The following is a 22,496-nucleotide window of genomic DNA, read 5'->3' as shown; positions in this document are numbered from 1 at the left end:
TGGCAAGGTGATACTTGCTTGGATTAGAATTGAACGAAAAAACTGGTTTGAATTTTTATCTTTAGAATTTGTTTAATTTGTTTTCGTAACTGTAGTTTGTACCGTCAAAAAGAGGCAAGTCTGATATATACCCATAAATGTTTTCTAACAACTTTTACGAAATTATTAAATTTAATTATTTAAATATGTATTCATCAAATAATGTAATAATATATGTGAACTTTTCACCAAATTTTATCGCATTCCCATGATTATTATTATCATAATTACTTCATGATGAGCTCTTAACTGATTTTGATGATCTATAATATTGAGTTTAATGATTACTCCTGTATATATGGCATGCCACTAGCAGCATACCTACTAAGCCATGGTAAATCTGAAGAATTTCATTTCTGGAATGGAATCCTTAACGAGTGCGTACCATCTACAGGTACTAAGATGATTCTTTTCTGCTTTTTTATTTCTCGGCGTGCCAGAATGCTTATGATTTAGTTTACCGTAAGTGACCTGGGTAATTTCATCGCGGATAGTCTTTCAACTTTAAATGTAAACTCATTCTACATTTTGGTGCAGCGTCCGTTGTTTTTAAAGTGAATACCTGCCGCCGACGATGTGACCCGATATGCTCAAAAGCACAACGGATCAAATCAACACTATAAAAGCATTTACGGTAGCAATTGGCAGTGGGGAATGGACACACTAACCACAATGGTGGGGTTCGAGCTTATCTGCCGTATTCTTCTGGCACTCGGTCACAATGCAACTCCATATCAAGCCAAAAAGTATTAGACTGTATTTGGTTGTTAAACCACTCATCTTGGTACAATAGAAGTTCAAATGTCACTAGTTAAAAATTATTCATTTCAATCTTCACAAGCTGCAATAACCTGCTGCAGGCCTGACCTGTAGCGCCTATATGCACAAGCCGCCTTTTCTTTATCTATTGTAGTCATCACTTCCATGATAGTGATCTTTAGAACCATCCCTAGTGTAATGAGGATTTAGGTTGATCTTTGCTTCAACTACATCCCGTACGCAATGACAGAGGGGATCGCAGTCCGGGCATGCAGATGGCCTTAAATGTGAGTAAAAGTGGCAGAAAAGGATGTTGTGAAATTCCTGCCGGTAATGCTGCTGAAATATGTTTTCCCTTCTAGGGTTTATTTTTTGCAGCCAAGTCACTTAGTTAATTCCTAAGAGTCATCCCTGGGGCGAAGCAATTCTATTATCGCAGCTCGTCTGGTTTCTTTTCGACTCGTCGTTGGGCCTTTGTTGGGTCTTTGGCTGAACTTGACCTCAATTTCGTGGTGTGTGTCTTGCTGCTTTCTACAAATGAAGGGAAATGAAAGGGTTTTAAGCCGTCTCCGAACGGCATATGATTCTTTTATGAGATCCTTTTTCCTGGCAGAAATACACACACAAAAATTGAAAGTTTAGACATAACTAGCGAAAGACTTGACATAGCTCTGTTTAAGTGTTAAAATTCATGTTGTAAAAAATCGACTTAAAGGAAGAATTGCCTGTGATATCCCCATACATATAAGTATATAGATAATTATCGGTAACTTGACTGTCGTAAGAGCGAACTTGTGACCATACAAATCAGATAAGCGCAAGCTATAAGGAAGTTCAATTGGAGCATTCGCCACAATAGATCATAAGTTTTGTGAGAGAATTTTTCAGCAATTAATCTTATTTTCATCCTATAGGCTCCCGCCAGCAATTCAACACTCTCACTGGTGTCATTGACGCCAACACTGTGTACGGCATTAATGAGAAATTTGATCGTAAACTCCGCACCGGCTATGGTGGCCTACTACGCATGAATCCCGTTTTCCAGGAGTATGGACTCAAGGACTTGTTGCCATTGAAACTCGACATACCCGACGAGGGTTGCACGCGTCCCAACAAGAGTATGTTCTGTTTTGAAGCTGGTGAGATTCGTGTGAACGAGCAGTTAGTGCTGACGTGCATGCACACGCTTATGGCGCGTGAACACAATCGCATTGCCACTGGCTTGGCGCAGATCAATAAACATTGGGACGACGAAACGTTGTTTCAAGAGGCGCGTCGCATCACCATTGCCATTGTACAACACGTAACGTACAATGAATTCTTGCCGATATTGCTGGGCAAGGAGGTAATGGAGAAATTTGGTTTGGTGCTGCAGAAAGATGGTTACTGGGATGGTTATGATCCCAAAGTGAATCCTGGTATTATTGATGCTTTCGCTGGTGCTGCCTTCCGCTTCGGACACTCACTGCTACCCACTGCTGTGGAGCGTTGGTCGAAGGCGCATAAATTTATTGCCTCAAAACGTTTATCTGATTTGATTCGCCGACCGTACGATTTGTATCGTGCTGGTGTGCTGGACGAATATTTTATGGGGTTGATGAATCAAGTAGCGCAGGCTATGGATGACTCGATTACGCAAGAAGTGACGAATCATCTATTCAAGAAGGAGGGTGCACGTTTTGGCTTGGATTTGGTAGCATTCAATATGCAACGTGGACGTGAATTCGGCTTACCCGGCTACATGGAGTTTAGGAAGTTCTGTGGTCTGCCCACGTCGACCGCGTGGGAGGAAATGTTCGGCTCAATGCCAAACGATACAATTCTGCGCTATGAGAGTATTTTCGAGTAAATATACACATCATGAATTTTATGGATTTTAGCAGTTGTTTCAATATTTTAATTTTTCTGTTGCAGACATCCAGCTGACATTGATCTGTGGTCAGGCGGTGTTTCAGAAAAGCCCTTGCCGGGTTCTATGTTGGGACCAGCCTTTGCCTGCATTATTGCAACACAAATGAGCTACTCACGACGTGGCGACCGCTTTTGGTACGAGCTCCCCAACCAGCCATCTTCGTTCACGCCCGAACAACTGCAGGAGCTACGCAAGGCGAAATTATCTCGTCTGATATGTGACAACACTGACCTTATCGATACCATTCAAATTTATCCGATGGTGTTGCCCGATCATGAAATGTAAGTTGTCAAGCGAATATAGGTAATTTTTTTATAGTTAGAGGCTACTATTGTGCTCGTAAAATTCGAGAAGTAGTCGGTCGATTGAATTAAAATAATAATACATATCACACCGTTGCATTCGGAAAAAGGAGGTTGTGGAAGCTTAAAAGCTTCACTTCTCTGCAAAGTGGTGATATATATAATATATTGACATCTAATGAAAGTTGTGAGTGAGTTTTAGAATAGGGTTGACATCAATCTAAAAATTAAAAATTAAATATGTGAGCTACTGAAAATGTTGCTATATATAGTAGGTGTTAAACGAAAGTATTTATGAGCAATAGAATACTGAAATATTTTTAAATAGGGTTGCCACCTGCAATAGGCTTGCCACTTACAACTAATTAAATATAGTAGTTACGTAATAGGTATATTACAACATTGGTATCAAACGAAAACCTTAGAGAAAGTTAACTTGTTATATATTGCTGAATAGGGTTGCCATCCATACAATAAATAACTGAGTAAGAGAAAGAAAATAATATGTACATCAAACAAAAACCTGTTTAGAAATATTTAAATGAAACAAAAATTTAGTAGAGTTGCTACTTTTAACAATTTTCAAAGGTGTTTAAAAATACTTAGGTTCAACAAATTTTAGTAGGATTGCCACTCTTAAACATTTTCAAAATTATTTTTAATTGATTAATTACAATTCAAGCCATAAACAAAAGCTGCTTAGAAATACTTAAGTTAAACAAAAGTAGTAGAGTTGTCGCCTTTAAAAAATGTCTAAATTATTTTTAATTGAATAATTAGAAGTCAAGCAATAAACGAAGGCTGTTTAGAAACATAATATTTGTATTAAAGTAAAAATTTAGTAGAGTTGCCACTCCTAAAAATGTTCAAAGTTATTTTTAGTAGATTAATTAAAACTCGAGTTATAAATAAACGTGTTTAGTAATACTTAAATTCAACAAAAAATTTAGCAGAGTTGCCACTTAAAAAAATTGTCTAAGTTATTTTCCATTGAATAATTAGAATTCGAGCTGTGAAGGAAAGCTGCTTAGAGATGTTTATATTAAACAAGAGTAGAGTTGCCACTCTTAAAAATTTTCGATTTTATTTTTAACTGAATAATCATAATTCGGGCGAAAAAAGAAAGCTTTTTCAATTAGAATGAATATATACACAATAACAACAACAACAACTAAAATGAAGGCTTTGAAAGCAAAAAAATTCGAAGTTCATCACTTCATATTATGATTCTGGAAAATTAAGAATTAAGAATTCACTGGCAAAGAAGGAGGATGATGACCAAACGGTGACTAATTATTCAATTGTTTGGTGTTTGGTAAAGCTGCTTCAATATATAATATGTTTTGGAACTTGTTGTAGAAATACTTTTGCTTTGTATTTTAAGATACTAATATATACTGTAGGACTGAATTTTTATCCGAATCTTATTTTGGGAATATCGGTTTAGCTATTGGAATTCTTACTATTATTATTATTTTTATTATTATACTTAATTTAATTATGACTATTTTATATTTGTGATTTATAGCAATCCCCGAGTGCCATGCAAGAGCGGTATAATTCCATCCATAGACCTGACGAAGTGGGCCGATTACTCTAGTGCCGATGTGGGTCATCCGGTTTATGTAAGTAGAACTTCGGTAAGAAGAAGAAAAAAGCAACTAATGTTATGTTACAATACTAAAAATTCTTGTTTTTGTTTTTTTAGAACTTTATCAACGAAATACCCGACACATTGCTAAACTTCAAGAAGAAATAGACAACGAAACTTGGAAGTACGGAGAGTAGCGCAAAATTTACGAAGCTGAAAGGAGGAAGGAAGGGCGAGATACATACATTTTTCGAACTTATTGTTTTCATTCTAGAAACTTAACATTAAGTATTGAAGCTTTGGGCATTTTAGTTACTAAAAAAAATTCTCAAACAAAATCATTCAAAGATGCAGCGAGTAAGATGTACTATATTCTGTTTTTTTTTTTTTTATTTTACTTGACAACACCATACATACATAACTCTCTAAGTCACTGCCTTCCGTTAGAATTAAGTGCCAGAATATTTTCGCATTTGCGCTGTCCAATTCTTTTTCTTACTTCGAAATCATTTATGTGCATTTCATTAAAATATGATATTTTAAATTATTTCCAATCATGTGGCCATGTTAAGGCTACTGGCATACAAATATTTCTGCCGCTTTCAATTATCATATCATTAGACATCAAGTTGAAGTCTTTCGAAAATTCACCTTCACTGTTGGTTTCGAGCGCATAATATAATTTTTTCCTTCTTCACCCCATATACACGTATTACATACAGAGGATGTCATAAGTACTCATATAAATACCATATACATACAAGTATTCATCGCTGGCCTAGGCTTTGATGCAATTTTCTTAGCATTTCTTGCATCAGTGCCCAACTGCATTTCCAATTTTCTTAGTATATAATTTTTTGTTCAACTGTGTGAAATTTTTAAGTTTTTTGATAACTACTTATGTACATACATATTAATTATAAATAGTGAAAATTTCTTAAGCAAATATTGTATAAAAATAATCTCCTTTTTTTTATGAGTACATACAGAAAAAAATGAAGATATGTTAAATTTGTGTAATAATTTTGCGCGAGAAATGAATTAATTTTTAAATATAATATAACCTTGAAAGGGACCATAAACATTAAAAATGCAGAGTAAGGAATGTAGTTGACAAAGATTAGATAAAATGTAATGGTCTTTCAGATTCGTGACACATTTGAGGGATTGCATATATTCTAAAACTGTTTCATCGGTAGAATCTCTGGGATCAATTTTGTGTTGAAGTATATTAGTTTGGAGGTATCAGCAACCATTTCAATTTCTCACAGTTCCTTCTTCAACAGCTTTACAAATACTTCTGCAAAGATGGCTCAAGAATCACAAAACCATGATGATTCGAACCACTTCGAACCTGAATCAGCTGAATTTCTTAACAATCTCTCTACAATCCCATCAATCAGCAAATGTATTTGCATAATTTCGGTTAATATTCTATTAATAAGGCAATGCTCGAGCAATGGAGCAACATTTCTCGTTCTCTACGTACCGCCGAAGATGAAATCGTATTCCGGCGAGGCTGAAAAAAAATGGTATGGGGAGGAATGTCATGCTGCCATGGAAAGAAAGGATGCTGCCTATATGGCCACGCTGCGATTGGGTGCAACGCGAGCCATGTGTGAAAGCTACCGAGGGCTCGTATTATTAGAATGAAGAAACGAGACGTTGAAATACCTGAGTGCGAGTAGCTTGAGATGCTGGCCAAGAGGAAAAACGACAGAATGTTCTACCAGAAAGTTTGGCGGCTTAAAGAAGGTTTCAAGATAGGGACGTTTTCTTGTAAGAACAAAGAGTGCGATCTGGTGACTGATATCCAGAGCGTGCTTGAGTTATAGAGAGAACACTTGACCTCAAATCTGACAACTGTATATGTCACAGAGAATGCGAAGATCTCGATATCTCAATCGTTGACGACGGGATTTTGGGACAGTGTTTTGATTCTATAGCTGACGCAGTTCAATGGTTTCTGCTTCGACTGCTGCTAAGTAGAAAGTGAAAAATTACCAAAATAGACTTCGATTTCGAATGCGAACCGGACAACATTAAAATCCACCACGAAAATTATGGTTCTGTGAAAACTACATTTGTAATATTTGTGGGTATTGGAGTCGTCCAGGGCAAGTGGAGACCTCGTATGTTGGGAGGTTTTTGTTACACGCTTGCAAGAAACCATCTACAAGTCAAATACTCCAGAAAATCATAATTTTTAGTTGTACTCGTAGCTCAAGTAAAGTCTCGGATTTTTTGCTTTATAAAAAAGTTCCTGCCGCATAAAAACAAAAAAGTTATGGCTGACAAAGTGTTTCATCACCTGTTTCCCATGTGATGATGTTAAAATAAAGTTAATTTTTGCCGATCAGTGTAATTATAAATGATTATTGCACTTATAAACTAAAGCATTCGCTACTAAGTCCTTCCACATTGACAGAAAATTATTAACTAACGTTAATGCCATATATTCTTAACTCGCACTGATAAACTTACAGATATTAAATTAGGTTGTCTGTTTGACGAAGTTCTGATGTTTTGTGGCGCAGGACAAATATCTAAAGGGGTTTTCAATAAGGGCGGATAGATGTTGAGAATGTCAATCGTGGCGTTTTCTGTGTGGCACGTAGCGCCGTCCTGCTGGAACCACATGTCGTCTAGATCCATATGGTTCAATATGGGCCATAAGAAATCGGTTATCATCGTTGTGTAGCGCTCGCTGTTGACGGTGACCGCCTACCCAATGTCGTTTTCAAAAAAGTACGGACCAATGACGCCGCTGGCCCAAAATCCACACCAAACGGTAACTTTTTGAGGATGCATTATCACCTGGTGAACCTCGTGTGGATTGGTGTCGCCCCATATACGGCAATTTTGTTTGTTAACACAGCCATTCATCCAAAAATGCGCATCGTCACTAAAGATGATTTTCGCCCAAAAGTGGGATTATCTTCCAAACGATTCGAAGCCCAGTCAGCGAACAAATGGCGTTGTCTATGGTCATCAACTTTGAGCTCCTGGGTCAGTTGGATCTTATGCGGATGTAGGCCCAAGTCACGACGCAAAATTCGCCAAGTTGAAGTCTGCGAAAGGCCAAGTTCTTGTGCACGGCTAGGAATAGTCTGCCTCGGGTTCTGCTGTACACTTTCACGGACCGCGGCAATGTTCTCGGCTGATCTTGCGTTCCTTGAACGTACGGGTGGTGGCTGATTGTTTACTGACCCGGTCGTCTCAAATTTGGCCACCAAACGTTGAAGAGTCGAAGGGCCACCACGTCTACAGAAAAATGGGCGCAATGCACGCAATGTTTGCGTTAATGAACACTCATTTTGATAACAAAATTTTATCATTTGAACGTGCTGTTCAATCGTCTAACTTGCCATGATGATTTGGCATAAACAACTGAATAATAAACAAAAGATTTGACAGATGTCACCAAAACAAAATGGCTGCCACAGGGTGCCAAAATCGACCCGCGCGCGTTGGAAACGACTTTGTTTGTTTTTTGTCTTGGTTCATTCGGAGCTTCCCACTAACTTGCCTGATATCCGGATTGCGTGTCTACTCATAAACTCACCAGTCCCCAGTAATATTGCATTCGATGAATGTTGGGTCGGATTCAGCCTTGAAAATCATCTATTTGACTATCTGAACGCGCTCCCCTTCCCCCTAGTTCCCGGAACATATTCAGAAATCAGTTTATTCCCTAAAATTGATATCATCGCCTTCGGATTCAGCTTTTGAAATCATGACTTTAGCGATATCAACGCGGTCTCTCGCGATCATGAAATTCAGGTTCTTTGAAACACATTTTTCCTCAAACCCAAATGATTAACTACAAAGGTCCAGACGGATCCATAAACAATGTTAAAGTCAGCTCTCTGATGGTTAATTTCTGTTTATTGATCAATTGTTCTTTCATTTTATTGTTATTTTCATCCGTTTTCCATGTCGAAGGCCTGCCGCTACATTCGTCATCCACGATGGATTCACGATGTCTTCCTGCTACTCATAAACGGCTGCTTTCTTAGAGTATCATTACAAAAGGGGCTACCGAACATTTCTAAGATTTTCGCATAATTGAATCCATTTTTAGTGCAAAATTTAATACAAACTCGTTGTTGCAAATCGAAGTCCGTTTTTAAAACTATAACAAGTCGAAAACAAGTGCAGAGATAGATTTACTCCAGTCACTAAATTTTAAAAATGTCAAGCAATGGTTATGAAATTTTTGTACGAATACTTTCAGTACGAATCAGTATTTAAAAATTTTTTGTATGGTTCTGATTCGGCATAAAGGCATGTTTTAGGCAAAAAAAAAAAAAAAAAATTAAAAAATACAAAAACTTTGTGCAATTTCGATAGTGGTTTCAAACTGTGAAGTTAAAAAGGCATGAATGTATTCAATTACCTCCATTACCTCAATTAAGCATTGTAAGCACTCAGTTGAGTTTTTGTTATTAAACTGATGCCTGAAATGCTGTGATAGATTGAGATGCTTGCTGTCACTTGCTGTCACTGCATACATTCTCGCCACTTCGTGCCGCACGATGCACATTCATTCATCCAATCATCAATTCCTAGCATTCCAAGTTGGAGCATAGGGCCAGTCCTCTGACTGTGACCAAAAATCATGTGACCAAGCATATCATCATAGATATGCGAAATCGAAGTTAAATCTGCAATTAAGATAAATAAAATAACAATTTAAAAAAGGTTTGTGCTTGTTACTCTAATGATAGTCTCAGAATTTACATACCCCAGACGAATATGTCGTGAAGTAAAAATTTATGTTTTTTTATGAACAAATAAGAATAATTTTCTTAACGTTTGGAATTTTTAAATAGAAAATCAGAAAAATGATTCAGTGACACTTTACTTTTTATTTTTTGCCAAAAGCATTCACTAACTAGCGTTATTTAAGTAAAAAGCCAATGGCTAAAAGAAAGATAAAGTTAAATGTTTAATAGACAGTAACTAAACTTGGTAAAAAAAATGGTATCCCTGTGCTTTTATACATTCTGTCAAAAAATATCAGGAATTGTTCATTTAAAAAGCGCGCGTTACACATAGGTATGTCTATATTTATTTTGCTGGAATTGGTTGGAGTTGGTACAACTGTCCTCTATAGTGTCGCATAGTTTGAGAGTGACCTGTCAATTAGCTTGTTTTTGGCATTTAATTATATTAGTCAAGCGCAGGTGTGCTCTGCTATTTTTACTAGGGATAAAAATATCAAACAAGGAATTTGTCTTAAATTTTGTGTTTTGGACGAGATTTCGTGCGCCGAATCATTGAAAGTGTTGCAGAAAGCCTATATCGAGAAAGCTTTATCAAAAACACGCGTCTATGAGTGGTATACGACTTTTGTAGAGGGCCGAGAAGTCGTGGAAGATTTAACCCGATCTGGTCGTCCCTCAACGTGTTCAACGGACGAAAACGTCGACAAAGTCAAGGAAATGGTGCTGGAAAACCAACACTTAAGTTTGAGGGAGGTAGCACGTGACCTTATCAATTGTGCATGAGGCGCGTGTCTGCTCGACTCGTTCCAAGAGAACTTAATTTCTAAGGTGGCTGAAGACATACTTGATCATGGATCATGATAACCGACCGTCCCACAAAGCCCATATTTGGAAAACTTTTTTCACCAAAAACTCGACAAATGTCATCGAATAACCACCGTATTCACCGGATTTAGCCTCCTGTGACGTTTTCACACTCTGCAACCGCCGCTTTGAGTCGATAGAGGCCATTAAGGATCATTCGCTGATGGAGCTGAAGAAGATCTCTTCAATCGCGTTTAAAAGGTGCGTTGATGACTGGACTAATCATTGACATGCGTTCATTGCTTCGTTTGGAGCCTATTTTGAAGGCGAAAAATTAAATTTTGATAATTAAAAAATTGTTTTGTGTTTTATTTAACAATATTCGGTGTGTATGTAGCCGTTGGCTGGGTCATGTCGTCCGAATGGATACAAACGCTCCGGCTCTGAAAGTATTCGATGCGGTACCAGCTAGTGGTAGCAGAGGAAGTGGAAGACCTCCTCTGCGTTGGAAAGATCAGGTGGAGAAGGACTTGGTTTCACTTGGTGTGTCCAATAGCCGCTTCAGTGGGTCGATCAAACTGACCATAAAATGGAAGAAGCGCGCGATAAGCATTCTTAACAGAACACGCATTTTTATAATAAAATTCAGTATTTTGCAAGCGTTGTTCGTTTTTAAGACGATTCATGGTTAAATTATAGACCAAACTGAATATGTTTGACAGTAAAATTAAACACGAAACGTGCGTTAGCTGTTTAAACCAACTGTTTAAAAAGATAATAGCTAAAAAATCACCCGTTATTTGCATATGCCTTCTTCCTGTGTGCATGGTAATGAACCATTTCTCTGTTGAGAATAGGACGATGATAGGAAAAGTAGGAAATTAAAGGGAGTGTTTCGAGTGTAATGTGTATTGAACAAGTCACATCGATGATGTTGCCTCTTAGTGTTGTTGACTTATTAACGTCTGATGCACAATCGAAATTGAACATATCTTTTATGAATTTGATAAATGTTTCGTCATTTTTCACGTTTGTGTAAATGTAACTTGATCAATTTCATTGCGATTCCATTTACCTCCTTCTCTATATCCATGCAAAATGTCCATCAAACAAATAAAATTAATAATTTTCTTTTGAAAAAATGCAACCATTGCATCAGTATTTTCTTATGAGATTGTCACGTTAAACTATCGTTGTCACGTTAACTAAACCGACTTTACAAACAACCTCTTTTTTTTATTCGCCCCGATACCAAAAGCAAGTTTTTTAGAAATAACGCCGGGAGATAATGTGTTACATTGTAAAAGGTGAAATAGCAATACATTTCCATTAAATCATTACGACGGTTGTCTTTGCTTACTTTTCGTTTTAATAAAAATATCATTCTATTGTCAGAGCTCAATTAAAGAACATTGTGAATTTTCAAGCAACTAAAGATTGTGGAAGAAGCTTTACGATTCACCAATAATATTACATTTTAATCACTCTGTACTTCCTTTCGGAAATTCACCAAAAAAAAATATTTAAAACAAATTCATTGTTTAGTGGTATTCCGTTGTAAATTTTGCTATTTATTTTCCATATAGCGTGAATAATTCTACACACGTGCACACAAATACATTTATAAATAATTATACATATATAATACATATTCGCTAGGTATTCACATTAAATAACTACATAAATATAATACTACGATTTGATGATTTAGGAACTTTCCGATACAATGTGACTCATGAGTATTTTTCAGGGCTTTTATGTATGTGTACGTTCGACCAAACCGCAAGACTTTAGAAACGTCGAGGTACAAGTCGATTTTATGTTTTATTAATTTCATAAAAGATGCAATGCGTAGCCAGCGGACGATTATCGGAGCGTCGTTGCCGACGATCATGCCGACAATGACCCAAATAAGATGCGTACGTCACACAGACGCTCCGAATTCGTAGTGTGGTACCAAAGTTCACCAACTACCAGCGCAATCGGCACGCAACAATAACACAAAATACACATATACATATACACAAGCATGCCCAAAACCAGCATTTTAACCAAAAATAAGGTGCGTGTGTAGGCAGTGCGGATGTGAGAGGCGATCACACACATAAATCGCTCAGTGGCTTAGTGAGTAAGTGAAGGCGATGACAGCGAAATTATCTATTGGCTATGGGCGTGAGATTCGGCATGCACGAGTTTCACTCTCTATTCGAGCGCATTTAGAAAGGGTGCAATAGAACCGATATCCTCGCAGTCGGGTATGGCCTTGCCTTTGAATTTGAGGCAGGATTCAGCGCATGCTTGACCTTGGAAGTAGTCGCCGAACATTTTCTTGCATTGGGCGCAGTTGTTGAGACAAATTTGAATGAAGTCGATGCCAGACATGGTGTCTGTGGATGAAAAAAGAAAGAAAGAAGGAAAACAACAAAATAAATAAATGCTTTTAGCTCTCTTAATTCTGCATGTATGTATGTATACGCACCAAAACGTTTGCCATAATGACCGATAGATGGCACGCCATCAACAGCTGGGAAGAGCACACAGTGTAGAGCAATGGCGATGACAGCGAAGAGAGCAGTGGATTTGGTGGTAGCGAACATTTTTTCTTCTGATGGAGCTGAAACAGCGAAAAGAGTTCTAATTATTAAAAAATTTACTTAAAAAATTATTATATATTTTTTCTAGATATTTATTTCTTATATAACGAAATTTTGAATTTCTATTGCATTCTTCTATATCTTTTATAAATAGTGTCCTTGCGCGTGCATCCATTCGATTGCCTTACAATTATCGTTTCTTTTGGGAAATGCCCTTTTTAGGATTTGAAACCAACATATGAGTTGAATCGGCAATCTGGTGAATTTTCAAGCGTCTTTTACACCTGCACAGCACTTCATTAAATAATTATAAAATCTGTTCGATGCCTGCTTTTTAATCTCGGCGCATGCGTTCGATCTCACGATTGGCGCGCAGACGTAACGAGTTGATAGCAGCGATGGCGTGTGTTCGCGCCAAATAGGCGTTAAGACAAAGGCATCGGCATCAAACCCAAGACAGCGAAACGAAATTAACGCAAGTATCTCAACGACAAAGAGAAAAAGCACCGCATCAATGTCGCTTGATACGATGCTGGTCGTGCGCAGGCGCGGCGTTGCGTTGTTTCGGCTTTTTCTGTAGCACAAATTAACCCATGCTGGCTTTGCTGACACTTTGCGAAAACGCTAATGCATTGAGCTCGATTGACGCTTTTTAAGTATGGGTCGAATAAATTGGTCCTCTCTGATACACAGATTGCTTACTCTTGAGGTTAATCTTGTCCCTTAAGCTGGACTACTGACTCTGCTCGAAGTACGGAGTCTAAGCAACAGTCTGGCCCTTCCCTTAGCACCCTTTTAAGTTCAACAGCTCTTCGAAAGTCTAGCAGGAAACGTTATGTGGACGCCGGTTGCACCAGTTAAAATGTTCAATAACATATTTGGGAAAAGCTAAAACATTTTTTTTTTTACTGAACTTTATTGAACTAAAAATGTGTGGCCATTCTAGTCGAGTCGAGGTTTTGTGCGTATATACTATTCTTTGGGTTTTGAATTTCAAACCCTTTGTGACTGTTAGAATTTTCACGCGATAACAGATACCTGTCGTAAGAGGCGACTAAAATGTACGCCTCAGCCTGTGATTTATGAGCTTTGCTCTGTAGGAAGGAAGTTGTACTCAGACAAATATTCTGAATCCATGAAGGAGGCACAATAATATTACCCGAATGACAGTTGTTTTAAGGTGGGTTGGTTGGACTATGTCGTACGAATGCATACAAACGCTCCGGCTCTGAAAGTACTCGATGCGGTACCAGCTGTGGGTGGCAGAGAAAGAGGAAGGCCCCGCCTACGTTGTAAAGATCAGGTGGAGAAGGATTTGGCTTCACTTGGTGTGTCCAACTGGCACCGCTTAGCTCGAGAAAGAAACGACTGGTGCGCTTTGCTAAACTCGGCCAAAATAACGCAAACAGTTATCACGCCAATCAAGAAAAATAATAGGTTGTTTTCACCTGCCTAGGAAATAAGTACCCATTATAGTTGCTTGTTTTATACTATTACCTTCTCATTAGATAGAAAAAATGGCACTGGAAGTTAATCCTCATTTTGTTATAGACAATTCAAAATTTAGTTCTATAATTTTATTCAATAAAGCTGCATACTAAGCGACTACATTAATTTTCGGAGCAGTCACTACCATTAGACGTTGGTAATGATCTTCTTGAGATTAAAGATGGCAAAGCTAAGCACTCTCTAACGATACAAGGTTAACCTTGCTTGTCCAAGTCATAGCTGCTGAAGTCTATTGCTATGAACCGTGCAGATTGGAAGATGATTGTGGACGAAGCCAAAGCTCCCCCTGAGCTGTAATCGCTACTTGATGATGATGATGATGAAGATTGCATATCGGGCTAATTCTGCGTAAAACATGTTTTTTAGGATTAGTAGAAAACTCATTTAATCTGCTTCAGTTATCACTTGAATAAGGTTGCAGTCCCATACATTTTTTTTTTATAATGCCAATAAATTTCATCCAATTAGACTTTCTTGTAGGAGCCCATATGTTCAAGTTTTATGTAATTTATTTTTACTGCATTGGCTTCGGTAGGGTTAAGTTGTACTCCACTGGCGCTAATTGTAGCAAATTGTTAGCGCAAACGGCTTATGATGTACAAATGCGCGGGAGTAGATAAACTGAATGACTCTGCAAGAATTTTATGATGGAAACTAAGACATACTAAAACCACAAAAAAAGCGTGCGTGTCCTCAGCATTGCAAATTAATGCAACTATTTGAAACTCTTATGGCCACTCATTTTCAAGAAAAATTATTAAAGCTTTAATCACTGATAAATAGGAAATAACGGCGCACAAATTAGTATGTGAATGCAAGGAGGCCATCAGAAAAGTGGAGGACAATCCGACTTCTATCGGATTACGGGCGAAATTCGCGATAGCGCCCAAGATGAATTGGTCAGTTCATCAAGCCCTGCCAATACGGTGTATTCACCGATCGTCACCGGTCTATCTCATCTAACGGTAGGACCAGAAAATATGCTGTTTCGATAGGTTTGGGTCAAAAGGTAGGCGGAAAGAGGGTTTAAGGAGGAAATTGAGTTTAAGGGGTATGTGAGTAGGCGGTTAGTATCGTGCTGCCACCCCATATGTCTATTGACTATATCGGGGCCTATTATTGGGAATTTAAGAAGATGCTAAGAAACTCCCGATGAATGCCATTCATTGTCTGAAAACGTTCTGATTTGGTAGTCTTAATTATGTTCGATCCTGGATCTCGTCAGTATAGTCGAAGAGATGTCACCTGGCTCACCTGGAAGGAGGCTAAGACTCCAGCAAATGCCTGCACGGTTCTTGCGCTTCCTGCGATAGAAACCCAGCAGCAATTGGTTGCTGAACATTTTACTATGCTCGCTTGCAGGAAGGACATCAGGAGGCATCCCGTGGATGTATTTGATGGCGAATGAATTAACTCGAGGAAAATGCAAATTTTTATATTTAAATATAAAAATATCTCCTTCAACTTCTTCACATTTGCACTACTTAGACGCGCCTATGATTTTGTCCTACAAAGTTAGCATAAGGAAGGAAAACATCCGCACTGGAAAACATCTAAGCAAACATTTCCCTTATAAAGGCAATATACATTCGTGTGCATTGATAAGGAAGTATTTTCCTCTGCCTTATTTCTTGTTTATTAAAGTCTATGGAATATTCTGCGCCTCTAGTTGGGGAATTTACCCACAGAATTAAGAAAAAAAATTATTATTATGAATCTACATTATTAATGTTCTATAGGCAAGCGCATGTGGAGGAAGGTATATACATATGTACGTAGTTTAGAGCGCATGTGCGCGCACTAGTAAGCAAACAGCAACAAATTGAAACCGGCAATTAAACAGGAAGTGTAAAAATGCCGGCAACAAATTGACAGCTTCTTGTTGCGATTAAATATCTGACAGGCATTCACACTTACGTACTTCTGCAAGTAGATACGTATGTATGCATGTATGTTCGTACCCGTTGCCGTTGCTTGGTACTCTTGCGCTGTTGTGTCTATGCATGTGTTTGTATGTACAAATCTGTGCAAATATTTCTTGCTTTAGCACTTTTAAATAGCTTTGCAAGCGCAATCAGCACCCACTTACAATCAGATAAACTTGTACCTATGTATGTATGTATGTAAGTATGTATGAGCTGTTGTAGAAGTGAATAACAAAAGCAGATGGCTATCCAAGCGCCACAATTGTTACCTCGCTCGCCAGCCGGTTTAGTGCGTCTGCGCACGCCTGCGGGCCATTTTATTTTAAGCGCCACGACTGAGTGCAGACTTACACACACATACACACGCATGTATTAAAAACTACTTCGCAAACGTAAGCGTCATTTGTTGTGTGCGGCGCTTAAGGCAAATTAAATTAAGAGGCGCGTCATCGCAAATTAAACGACAATTAAAACGGTTTAAGGCGGATATGTAAATACATACACATGCACGTTCTTGTATAGGAATTCCCATTCAGAACAAAGGCACGCGAAATATTCAAGTGTACGAAATATTTATACACATACGCAAATGTATATATTATATATATGTGTGTATTTATGTGTGCCCGATGGTGAAGCAATAATACTCTTTGATTTATAAATACATTTGTTATGCGAATATCATTAGCACATTTCTTTATTTAAATGAAATATAATAATAGTAAAACATATTTTCTATTTGCTTCAAACAGAAAAAAACTTCCTAAACATTAAACGTTTTTAAATGCAGAACCTAAGACACAGTGAAGCAAAAAGGCGAGTAATTAAATAGGTAATTGGTGTAGGTATACAGCTAAACCCAGCGGCTCATAACGGTTGTTTTTTATCGATATCGATAACTTTGGTTTTACAGCTGAAAATGGTAAACTATTTTGACATTTCTGTTGGGGACAAAACTGCACTTTGCTCTTGGAATGCATGCATCTGTATTTCAAGCTGTATGCTGTTCAAGAAGCAATGCACTTTTTTGTGGAAAATAGATGGAGAAGCAGATCTACATGTGTCTGCAGCGATAGCCAAGCTGCGCTCATGACAGTCATGATAGTCGAGTCCTGTAAATCCAGGCTGAACTCTGCCGGTAAAAATAATAGCCCGATGCTAACATGGCTCTTTAGCCTGAATGAGCTCTCAGGCCAACTTCCTTGGCCCGGAGCCCGTTTTGCCACTCCCTTCTGCAGTCATCAAAGCCACGGTTAGCAAATGGGTTACTACAACCCGGAAGCGAGCTTGGCAAGCTGAGAGAGACTGCAGATAGGCAAAACTGATGTTACCTGTCATGTCCGATCGACTGTCGCAGTTCCTCGTGTCACTCAGCAGAGGGGTCTGTAGGCAGCTGGTTGGACTGATGACGGGCCACTTTCCATGGACAAAGCACGTGGATGAGACGGCGGACCACTTTATGTGCATCTGTCCAGCCTTCGCTCGAATCAGGCGTGAGGTCTTCGGCACTGATGTGTTAAGAAGCGACGACCTTGACTCCGTGGCACCACAAGACCTACTCAGATTTCTTCAGAGGTCGAGTAGATTTAAAGAAAAGTAGAAAGGGAACCCGAAGGCAGTACAATGGACTTAATTGTATCTGAGAGCTGTATTTGCTAGTCTGGGATACCTATGGTCACGAGCAAATTAATAATCAAAAACAACATTATCCAAGAGGCCAATAGGTCATGAGGAGCACATGCGTAACAGCTGAAGCTCCTGAGCTTCATAAAAATGGTTGCATGAAGATAAATAAATGAGGTTTCCGTGTCGCACAGTGGTATCGCAACGGATCTGTAAGGTCTAAGTGAGTTGGTCGTACAGACAGACTACCACCATAACCTAACCTAACCTAAGGTTTGCCAAGTCATCATGAATCGCATACCGACAGAACCACGCTTCCAAATTGTGGAAATTTACTTTGAAAATAAATCTATTTGCGAAATTCATAAAGCGCTGGCGGCATCATCGGTCCTTATTTCTTTTTTCCTATTAGGAAGGAGCTGCAGTTTAGTCGGGTCATGCCGACTAAGTTTTTGTTTCCAAGAGGCATAGTTTCCAGCACGTTTAACAATCGACTTTTTGCATCATAAGGGGTGATTAGATTGAAGGTACTTGTTTCAATAGTGCTCTTTTGACAGGTTTGATGCCCAAATTTTGTTCAGCGATGAGGCCCATTTTTGGCTTAATGGCTAGGTCAATAAGCAAACTTGCCGTATTTAGACTGAAGAGCACCCCGAAGCCATTACATCCATTGAAAATAACCGTTTGGTGCGGCCTATGGGCTGAAGGAATTATCGGCTCATATTTCTTCAAAAAGGAGGCTGGCGCCAACGAAACAATGAATGGCGAACGCTATCGCTCTACGATAAACGAGTTTTTGATGAGGAAAATTGAAGCCCGTGATCTCCATAACATTTGGTTCGAACAAGACAGCGGGCGGCGCTACTTGCCATATAGCCCGTGAGACATTGGACTTACTGCGTCGTTGTTTCGGTGAGTAATTTATCTCTCGTCTCGGACCAGTTCATTGGCCACCAAAACCGTGTGATATCACACATTTTGACTTTTATGTTAAGTCGAAATGCTTTGTGGGCAAACTAGCTTCGATTGAGGCATTGGAAGCCAACATTACTAAAGCTATTCACGAGATACCGACCGAAGTCCTCTAGCGAGTCTTTCAAAATTGTTGTTTACGGTTAGCCAAATTGCGACGCAGTTGTGGCCAACATTTGGGATGCGAGACGGGAGAAAGAATACTGCGCTGTGGTAAATCGGCACGTTAAAAATGCTTTTAGGTAATACTGCTATTTGGCAAAGTAAGCGTGCCTACCTGTATTATCAGAATAATTGGGAGCCATTTTACTGATCGTAACTCAGGAAAGATCAGATGTTTTATTTATTTCCATATGTTCTAGTTTGTTGATCCTTTCCGAATAATAGGATTAGTCCAAGTCTGTAAAATAGTCATTCGTTTCTGCAATCACCTCCTCCCGCCAACCATTCCTTCAAATTGGGGAGCAAATAATAGTCCAAGGGATGCGAGGGAGCCAATTATGGAGAATAGGAGGCATGTGAAATGAGTTGGAATTTTATTTCCATTCACTTTCGACGACAATTACTGAGGAGTGATGGAAAAGGAAATTCATTCGACTTCCTCGATGCCGGCTGAAACTTGGTGTTTGTTCTTTAAAGAGATGCTCCTAACTAAACATCGCCGCGATATGTGCCAGTAGTTCCATATCTCTAACTTTGCACGTACGACCCTCGTAAAGGTGGGGCTGTATCTATTAATTAAAAATTTCATAATAAGTACCTAGGGGTGATGGTCGATAGTTGTTTAGACTTTAAAATGCACCTAGAATATGCTGTGAAGAAGGCATCGAATGTGTAGTCCCGTCTGGGACGAATAATGCCAAACGACGGTAACCTTAGCCACAGCAAAAGAATCCTTCATAGTAGTAGAGCAGTCAGCTCAGTCGTGGCATCGATCTAGACTGATGCATTGAATAAAAACTTCTGGATAAAAAAAATAATATCCGCCCATCGGCTAAGTTATTTGCAGACTATCTACGACTTTCGTAATATATAATTTCTTTCATTAGAGGTCTAAGCTCGGTATACGGTGTGGCAAGCGAAATATAGAGATTATATGTAAGGCTATTCGCACACGATGGTACTCGTAGAGCAAAACGTAAATATATTGTAACAGAAGGAAAGCGCCCACTGGTAAGACCGGTGGAACAGATCACCTAAGAGTAGATGGGCGCTTGTACTAATACCTGTCTTTACGGCCTGGTTGGAAAGGAACCATGGCAGAACAAACTACCACCTAACTCAATTCCTTTCAGGACACTGGGCATTGTAAAAATACCTCATAGATTTGGTCAGGATAGTTCCCCAAACTGTCTAATAGGGCGGGTTGATTTAAAAATTGCTCATTGCTCTGTGAAAATCGTATTCTAGGGATCAAAATAAAAAACTTTGCCGAAGGAACCATACCTCTAAAACGAATTCTGATGCCCTCCAATTTGGGTCGAACGAAAAATCCCACTTTGACCCATTTAGAGTGCTCCAATCGAGTCCAAATGTATGACCGATCCCCACTAATTTTAGACGGCCGATCCACCCATGCCAGTGGCACACCCCCTGGAACTCCCCTGGGGGGTTCCCCATACAATCATTTCAAAATATCACCATTTTTGGCCATTACATGAGAAAAGAAACTAAAAAGTTCGACCCAAATTGGGGGACATCAGAATTCGTTTTAGAGGTATGGTTCCTTCGGCAAAGTTTTTTATTTTGATCCCTAGAATATGATTTTCACAGAGCAATGGGCGATTTTTTTGCCTCCCCACAAATATACCCGGCCTACTGTCTTATCTTTCTAGCATCAAGACACTGGTAAAATGTCATGGCAACACAATAACTAAATGTATTAGCATATATTTGCCATAATAAGAGGATTGTTAAATATATTGGAAAGCAATGCCAACTTCGGGTATTTATCTGATTTGACTTATTTGGAGCTGAAGCAGTGAAGTGTTCGGCACTTCGTCCGGTTTAATGTCTCACTGACACGGGAAGATTCAAAAGTGAATGCATTTCTTTGACACAGTTTAACTGATTGGACGATTATTAATACCAATTTGCCACCACCGAAATAGAACTCCGGCGGTAATTTTTAATAACTTCTAAAACCTGAAATTCTCTTACTCTTACTCTTACTTTTTTGGATGTTTGGGCAAGCTCGTTCTGCAATTTGTGGTGTGCGTCTTTAAAAAAAACCACAAATGGAAAGACTAGATAGATGGACAGTTTTACGGCAGATGGTTGTTCTTTATGTGGAGCCTTCTCATGCAGAAATACACTCGGAAGCTTGCTATTGTCCGCCGAGGGGCGACCGCTATTAGCTAAAACTTTTTCTATAATTTGGTGTTTCATGCCCGAGATTGCGAACTTGTTGGATACAACTTTTTCTATCTTTTGGTATTTTATGTCTGTGCATTTCCGAATGACAGCCATTCACCACCCCCTTCGGCTACAGCAGACCGCTTGAAACTTACCAAAATAAAATGCCAATCTTTGGTAGCACTTTAATAATCGGCATTGTCATATAAGGACGTTTGTATTTAGTTTGAAATTTACTATAGTATTGGAAGACATTCTAAAAATATTTACAATATTTTAATTACAAGACTTTCGCTCTAATTTCTTACAACTTTTTGCCCTTAATTTCGATATCCGAAAGATAATTCTGATATCTAATATCCATTTTGCTTAGAATGGGCTACTTTTTATTGTTTAACTCTTTAATAAAAACAATAGACTAACCACATCTTTGCCATCTCCCTCAAAAGTTTTAATCACTTGTATGTATTTTCGGCACGTGGTTATCTGCGTTGATATCACCGGCTGACCACTTGTTTTCTCACTCATACTTTTACATAAGTGCGCTCGTAAATATATAACCACATAAAATATATAAATACATTCATTCATTTATAAAAATAGCTTTGACGTCAGCCCTTACGAATTTCGCACTGACCGCCTTTCCCTGTTACCGATTTTATTCAAATTCGATTTCAAATTCACAAGTCGTTTGCCTCAACACTTTACTTACTTGATTTCAGCAAATCAGCCGCAAATTGTTGGTGCAGATTGGAGTAAAGAGCTAACAAGTGTTTGATAAAAACTCGCTTTGAAGACTGTTGTCATTGCCAGCCGATGCATCTGGTATTTATAATGAAATCTCATCAAATCGCAAAATGAATGAAATGCTACAATTAAGACGTGTATGGGTTTGTTTCTTACTTGTAATGAAATATTTGCATTGGTTAGTTAGCTACATTTCCTTTATAGCTACGAAGGATGGCCACTTGTTTAAGTGAAATTCACAGCAGGACATGAAAAAGGACATCGCTTTGCGGCACTTTAACAATTAGCTATCATTTTTAAGATATTTGCACTGATTAAATGTAACTGCTGTTCAAAAGGTAACCGAACCTTTTATTTGTTTTAACGAAAGCGCGAATTTGGCTTATTGTAGACATTTTTTTTCTAAGGATGTGTATCTGTATAGAGTTTAGGTGACACTTTTCAGAGCAATCTGTCAGTTATAGTTTTGTTAACAATATTGATTGAACAGTCATTTGAACTAAATGCAAGCCTGTACCTAACTTTCATAGATTTTAAGAAAGCCTTTGATTGCATTGTACAGGGTGGGTCATATAACGTTTGCTTTTTGAACCACCTACTGGTAACACAAATGAGATGTCAAATGTGTTCATAA

At 38.5% G+C, this 22,496-nt stretch overlaps 2 protein-coding genes across 2 annotated transcripts in view; one reads left to right on the top strand and one right to left on the bottom strand.

Annotated features, from left to right (window-relative positions):
• LOC129235829 (peroxidase) overlaps positions 1-5,503 on the top strand; it is a 129,472-nt gene extending 123,969 nt beyond the window's left edge. Inside the window, exons 7-10 of the mRNA XM_054869873.1 lie at positions 1,713-2,643; positions 2,713-2,991; positions 4,541-4,637; positions 4,721-5,503. Of these exons, the coding sequence (XP_054725848.1) occupies positions 1,713-2,643; positions 2,713-2,991; positions 4,541-4,637; positions 4,721-4,771 (1,358 nt within the window). The 3' untranslated portion in view covers positions 4,772-5,503. The remainder of the gene's footprint in view (positions 1-1,712; positions 2,644-2,712; positions 2,992-4,540; positions 4,638-4,720) is intronic.
• A 6,836-nt stretch (positions 5,504-12,339) lies between these two features.
• On the bottom strand, positions 12,340-21,886 carry LOC129253294 (eclosion hormone). Its single transcript, XM_054891598.1, has 3 exons — positions 21,828-21,886; positions 12,617-12,751; positions 12,340-12,524 (listed from the first exon to the last, which is right to left on the bottom strand). The coding sequence occupies exons 2-3, from the start codon at positions 12,732-12,734 to the stop codon at positions 12,340-12,342; spliced, it is 303 nt and encodes a 100-aa protein (XP_054747573.1). The 5' UTR covers positions 12,735-12,751; positions 21,828-21,886.
• Positions 21,887-22,496: the final 610 nt, after the last annotated feature.

This window comes from Anastrepha obliqua, chromosome 1 (genome assembly GCF_027943255.1).
Source record: "Anastrepha obliqua isolate idAnaObli1 chromosome 1, idAnaObli1_1.0, whole genome shotgun sequence".
Classification (NCBI taxonomy): domain Eukaryota; kingdom Metazoa; phylum Arthropoda; class Insecta; order Diptera; family Tephritidae; genus Anastrepha; species Anastrepha obliqua.
The sequence above is the reverse complement of the archived record's forward strand: the minus strand, read 5'-3'. Positions and strand labels throughout refer to the sequence as shown.

Bases quoted from the DNA above. Each gene is read 5' to 3' on its own strand.
- LOC129253294 (XM_054891598.1), bottom strand. From the start codon at position 12,734: ATGTTCGCTACCACCAAATCCACTGCTCTCTTCGCTGTCATCGCCATT. The intron at 12,525-12,616 runs GTGCGTATACAT...TTTCATCCACAG, and splicing joins TCATTATGGCAAACGTTTTG to ACACCATGTCTGGCATCGAC.